Below are 5,898 nucleotides of genomic sequence, written 5' to 3'. Positions count from 1 at the left end.
GGACATTATGCTAAGCTAGACCCGTTTACTACGATAGAGTATCGCAAAACAACGAAAATAACACGTCGTTTAGCGCACTGCGCTACGTACTTCTGTTGAATTTTCGCATCTCCGTAATCAGAATAAGCCTCGCCTTCTTCGTTGATGGACATGAATGGGGCTGTGTTTACTTTTTGTAAATAAGGAAATGCCCGGCCGATGCTAGACTGGTACCCGTTCGCCACCTTCACTCCGGCAAGTATCCTTCGCTACACTGACGCTGTTAGTGTAGCGTGTGGAACTGTCGACCGGGTACCAGTCTAGGCCGATGCTAAACTGCATGCAGTGCACCTTCGTACACTTAGGATACTCGTAGATTGAGCCCATAAGCGAGTCTGTCGTGTCATCCTGTCGGCTTATCTGTCGTGGAGTTTGGGCCGATGCGATGCATTTTCTGCGTTTTCTGCGTGATTATTATTTTGCGCAGGCACTCATTTTCGAAATTCTCCAACATTTTTACTTCTTCCATCAAGTCCATGTTTCACTGTTATTTAGGAAGGAAGGTAAAACTGTGCATTCGTATAATTTCACTCTTGCTTCTATAGTATGATTTCCATAATTTTGCTCTTCTGCCCATGAAAATATTTCCCTCATAATGAACCTACATTTTTCAGTTCGGACTCTCATCATATCGTTATAACCTCCTATATCATTAATTAAATCCCCTAGGTATGAATATTTGGTGCATTTTTTGATTAATTGGTTGCCTATTAATATCTCCTTCTCTATCCTTTCTTTGTTGGTGAATTTTATAACCATTGTATTTGTTTTGTTCATATTAAATTCTAATCTTTTTGATTCAGCTAATCTGGAGCATGACTGAGCGATGTTTGTTACTGTTTTATAATCTCCAATTCCTAGAATATCGTCCATATATAATCATTGTCATCTTCTAAAACTACAGACCATCCGCTGACCGCTGTGGAGACGTGCGCCGGGTCTCGAATTTGGCGCACGTCTCCACTGCGGACAGCGCTTCATACTTGAACATCTCCGCTGTCGCGTGCGCATATCCCGCGGAACTGCGCGTCTCATCCGCGCGCAGCGCTTAGGATCAACAGCAAAGCTGTGCCACGCAATCTTGTATCATCATGTCTCTCTGGTCACCGACACAGACGGTGAGCGGTATTTTTTCGACAGCGACATTACAGTGAACTCTGTAGGTTTGTAGTTTCACTGGGAGTTTCCAGTCGAGAATTCTGTACTACTACTCGCCCACATAGACTTGATCACCAACACTCGCTGTGAGCGATATTACAGCGACAGCGACATTATAGTGAACTCTGTAGGTTTGTAGTTTCCCTGCAAGCAACACCGCGTGTTAAACGCCTGACATGACAGCAGATATAAACCGTTCGATTTAATGCGCGTCTGAGGATATAGTATCAGTTGATAATATACGACCGATCTATAGGTGCAGAACAAGAGGTAACGTTTCCGCGTAAGGTCTGTAGATGCAGCTTTGTACAATGACGTGTTCGCGGAATCGAGCGTAGTATCGTTTAGATTTTCTAGGCACTGACATTTGCACGGTTTTCCTAATCCAGGCACGCCATTTGTTCGGTGTGTATGAGGTGCATTTATCAAACTAGACGCTGAAAATGATCGCCGGAGGTTTCAGTGTTACCGGAGAAATAGGTATTGTCGAGCGAGTGAAGGTTATTTATGCATGATCGGTAAGCTGTACTGGCCCGGATGCGGAATTTTTTTCTCCCAAACGGTATAACATAGGAAGGATTTAGGCGCCTTCTGATTGGCTGGAATTTGGCAAGATGTCAGCCTCCATGACTTGTTGCCAAAATTCCCAATTATCTACCAAAAACTTTCCCGAACTTTCTGTAAGTTAGGTTAAAGTAGTTTTTAGTATGTTTTCTTTAAAACAACATGGGTTTGAGTGAATTAACCCAAATATCATGCCGTTTCTTGACTGATTTGCTTTGACTGAAGAAAACCTTCAAGACAAGAGAACAAACGCCGTTTGTAAATGTTTGTTTTGGTTTATGACCGCTAGATAAGTATAAGTTTTCTGATGTATTTTCTATGAAAGACACATATTTTACTCATTATTATAACATATAATATTACTATAATTGCAATTATTTGTGCAAATGTGTTATTTTCATCTTAATCTTAAGTTATGAGAGAGTCTAGGCTTATACTTATACTTATAGCTGCCGAGTTTCTGTTTATGTTCGTGCTGACGCTCAGGAGGTTAAACACTAGGCTACTAGCTACGACTACTACCGCTACTTAGTAATCTACTACTATGCGTCAACGCAGTACGAGTACGTATTGCTCTAGTACGTCGTAGCCCTAGTACTAATAGAACCGTCGTAGTTCTAGTAGTACTGGTCGTAGCCCTTCGCTCCTTCCTCTGCGACGAAGCACTACGAGTGCGTGTACATACGTACGTATGTAATATTACGAGAGCCCAGACCTTCTTACATAACTAAAGATTAAGATGAAAATAACACATTTGCACAAATAATTGCAATTATAGTAATATTATATGTTATAATAATGAGTAAAATATGTGTCTTTCATGGAAAATACATCAGAAGACTTATAGTACTTATCTAGCGGTCATAAACCCAACAAACATTTACAAATGGGCGTTTGTTCTCTTGTCAAAGGCAAAGCAAATCGAAGCAGCCAATCAGAAGGCGCTAAATTCTTCGCTATGTTATAGAGTACCGAAGTGTGACGTCACGTTGTCAAGACAACGTACGGGCTGGTTCTACACAAACCACTGGCTCCATAACATTAACTGCGTGAAAATGTTGTGCGTACGTAAAACACGAGTGTGCGCTGCAGACAGCGGTAAAGCATCGGTAGCAAGTCGATCTTACAATATTTAATGAATTAAAAAAAAATTGTGTGTAAATTATTTTTTGTTAATTTATTTTTATTTTTTTCGTTGCTTTTCACTTCCATCCTTTGGAAATCTATAAAAACTGCAATAATAACTCTCAGAATGATGGTTACAATCGGGTACAAAACACGACACGCAGTTAATGTTACCAGAGCATATGATTGTGTAGAACCAGTAGGTTCGTTGTCATGCCACCGTGACGTCATCACTTCAGTACTCTATACCGTTTGGGAAAAAAAATTTCGCGGCCCGGATAGCTATCACATCTCTAGCTATCGTATACCGAGCTATCAAAGTTGGTGAAAAAGTACTAGTGGTAATCATATACCCAGCCTTTGATGAGAAATATTGATGGCCATTTATGAGACTATAGCAAATACCCTGTCGTTGTAGTCACCCCTTTTTTTTTATCTATTTTCCCGTCGTTTCGCGTCTCACATATAAAATCTTAGATGTGTTTAATCGCTAATTAATGTGTTAGATGCGCTATCGCTGTTAACGTTATTAGAATGTAAATATTATAGTGCGCGAGCAGCGACCAGGCGGTCGCACATATCGGTTACCATCACGTTATATTATTAGATCATATCAGGAGTCTATCAATGATATCAGGAGTCTACTATTGATAGACTCCTGATCATATTTTATAGATAGCATGATTTTTTTCTGCTTTATGTTTGCACTATGTGTTTTTCACGATGTACGAAATCGGATTGACGTTACGTTGGATTGACACGATGTTTTGTTATCATGTATTCTAAAATCATAAACGATAAGTGTATATATATATATATATATATATATATAGATGTGGTGTGTTGTTGTGTGTGTGTGTGTGTGTGTGTGTGTGTGTGTGTGTGTGTGTGTGTGTGTGTGTGTGTGTGTATGTGCGCGCGCGTGTTTGTCGTAAGTATAAGATGCACATACACGTCAGAGAAAACAAATAATTATAACAACAGATTTACATGTAAAAAATACTGGTTTGCGTTTACTCCAATTTTAAACGACAATAATTGAGAACATCAGACTGTTGCCTGAGTACAAACAAACACTGGTGACGCTGTGCTCGTTAACATTACATAGGAAACACGAAAATATGAGTCCTATTCAGACATATGAAGCCCTAATATCACCATTGCTCTTGAACAGGTTAAATGTAAATTCAACTTTGTTTAAATTCTCCGTCGCATTTCAGAATGTAAGAAAAACGACGAAACGTTTGGTTTGAGAATACTACAAAGAAGGATGCTTTTTAATGTGAATCGAGGAAGAGACATATGAAGCGAGTGAGAAAGATAGTTTACAACTTTCCCTTGTACTGGAAGTCGATGGTCTTGATGTGGCTTACTAGCCACTCCTTGGCCCAGTTGATTCCCTCGTCGTTCACTGGGCAGGTGACAGCGCCCAGCTTGGCAATGAACTCCTCGTGGATCTTCTTGTGAGAGTCGTAGTTCCCGTACTTCGCAGCAATCATCATGCCCTGCGAACCAACAATACGTTCGTACAGTTAATACGTCGCAATCATAATTAAAACAACTAATAATGTCTACGTTAGATTTACGCGTATACGATTTTAATAAATGAAAGCCGTTCGCGCTCACTATAATGTTCGGAATTCGGATCATCATGGACACAATTACTACGTTCGATTATGGCTGTGGGGTTTACAGATCAGCAACGCATGCGTACACTCGTCGAAACGTCGGTAACGTTGCTACGATTAAACTACGGTGAATGTATAAGTACATGGATACACACAGCATAATACAGAGCGCATATTGTGGGAACATCGCGGTAGATGTTGTTTTTGGGAGGAGGGTGGGGGGGAGGTTTCTACCCACCTCTTCGAACTTGAAGTGAGCGCCAATGAGACCCTGCAGCGACTTCAGCTTGGCAGCGTTGCTACGGTCGCCGGCAACCTCGAAGATGCCCTTGAAGAGACCCTTGTGCTCATCATCAATCTGCTCGTACTATAGACAACAGCGAAATAATACAACGTCAATAATAGGTGAAAGAGAGTAGAGAAACATTAAGACTTTGGTAGTAAATAGATTTCGTATTTATTTAGCATTATATTTTATTGAAACGCTCCAAGTGCCTGTGGTCGGTCTGTCTGTCTGGCTGTCTGTGCGTGTGTCTCTCTATCGCTCTATTTTCTCTCCTCTCTCAAGCACAAGCGCGTACACACACAACATATTACATGACGGACCGGCATATTAGAAGATACGTTGTGTTTTCATATTACGAGAAGGAGTCTTTCAAGTGCTAATTCAATTAGACTATTGCGAGACTAATCTCTAAATGTGTTTCTACATTAAACAAACAAAAGTAAATAGTATATTTCTATACTTACGAAAACCTTGAAGCTTTCGTCCCAGCAGTATGGCTCTGGAATCTCGAAACCCATGGTGCCTGTCGGAGTTGTGGTGAGACTGATTCTTCAGGAACGGTTCTTCCAATTGCCTGATGATTTCGGTGCTCTCTACCGCTTACGTACCGTCTTTTATACAAGATTATTCCGGTCGTACCAAAAATTCTATAGGGGTGTCCCGAGAATACGCGAGGGCTCTCTCATGTCTGTCATCTCTCTCAAGCTCTGGCTCCACGCTGCTATGACAACCATTGTTCATAAAAGTGTCGTCAGATTTTTTCCCACGTCGATGTTAGGTTGCGATGCGCTCTAATCGGCGGTCACGTGACCGTCATCGGCGCAGGCGACGTCGCCTCACCCCCGGCGGCGGGGTTGGTCGATCTGAGACGTGGTATACGTGATCAGCTGCGCGTCGGAAAAATGTCCGTAGGAGAAAAACTGAAAAAAAGTCGCGCTAACGCAAACACGCCGCCTCCAGGCCCGAGCAGTTCGTCACGTACGCACGTGAAATATACACCCCGTCGCCACTATTTATGTGCTTCTCCGGACGTACGAGCGGAGTTTGGGTTAATTTCGTTATATCAAAACCGCGCCGCGCTATGTGTGAACGTACGCT

At 41.7% G+C, this 5,898-nt stretch overlaps 1 protein-coding gene across 1 annotated transcript; it reads right to left on the bottom strand.

Moving 5' to 3' along the window:
• Positions 1 to 3,871: 3,871 nt before the first annotated feature.
• Positions 3,872 to 5,415, bottom strand: LOC106815558 (myohemerythrin-1-like). The gene is made up of 3 exons (XM_014820029.1): positions 5,265 to 5,415; positions 4,753 to 4,881; positions 3,872 to 4,391 (listed from the first exon to the last, which is right to left on the bottom strand). Exons 1-3 carry the CDS (start codon positions 5,316 to 5,318, stop codon positions 4,212 to 4,214), a joined length of 363 nt encoding a protein of 120 aa, XP_014675515.1. The 5' UTR covers positions 5,319 to 5,415; the 3' UTR covers positions 3,872 to 4,211.
• Positions 5,416 to 5,898: the final 483 nt, after the last annotated feature.

This window comes from Priapulus caudatus, unplaced genomic scaffold, assembly GCF_000485595.1.
Source record: "Priapulus caudatus unplaced genomic scaffold, Priapulus_caudatus-5.0.1 Scaffold1147, whole genome shotgun sequence".
Taxonomy (NCBI): domain Eukaryota; kingdom Metazoa; phylum Priapulida; class Priapulimorpha; order Priapulimorphida; family Priapulidae; genus Priapulus; species Priapulus caudatus.
The sequence above is the reverse complement of the archived record's forward strand: the minus strand, read 5'-3'. Positions and strand labels throughout refer to the sequence as shown.

Coding starts and splice junctions, on each gene's coding strand:
- LOC106815558 (XM_014820029.1), bottom strand. CDS start 5,318: ATGGGTTTCGAGATTCCAGAGCCATACTGCTGGGACGAAAGCTTCAAG. Junction 4,882..5,264: donor ACGAAAGCTTCAAGGTTTTC/GTAAGTATAGAA, acceptor TGTTGTCTATAG/TACGAGCAGATTGATGATGA. Junction 4,392..4,752: donor CTCACTTCAAGTTCGAAGAG/GTGGGTAGAAAC, acceptor GTTGGTTCGCAG/GGCATGATGATTGCTGCGAA.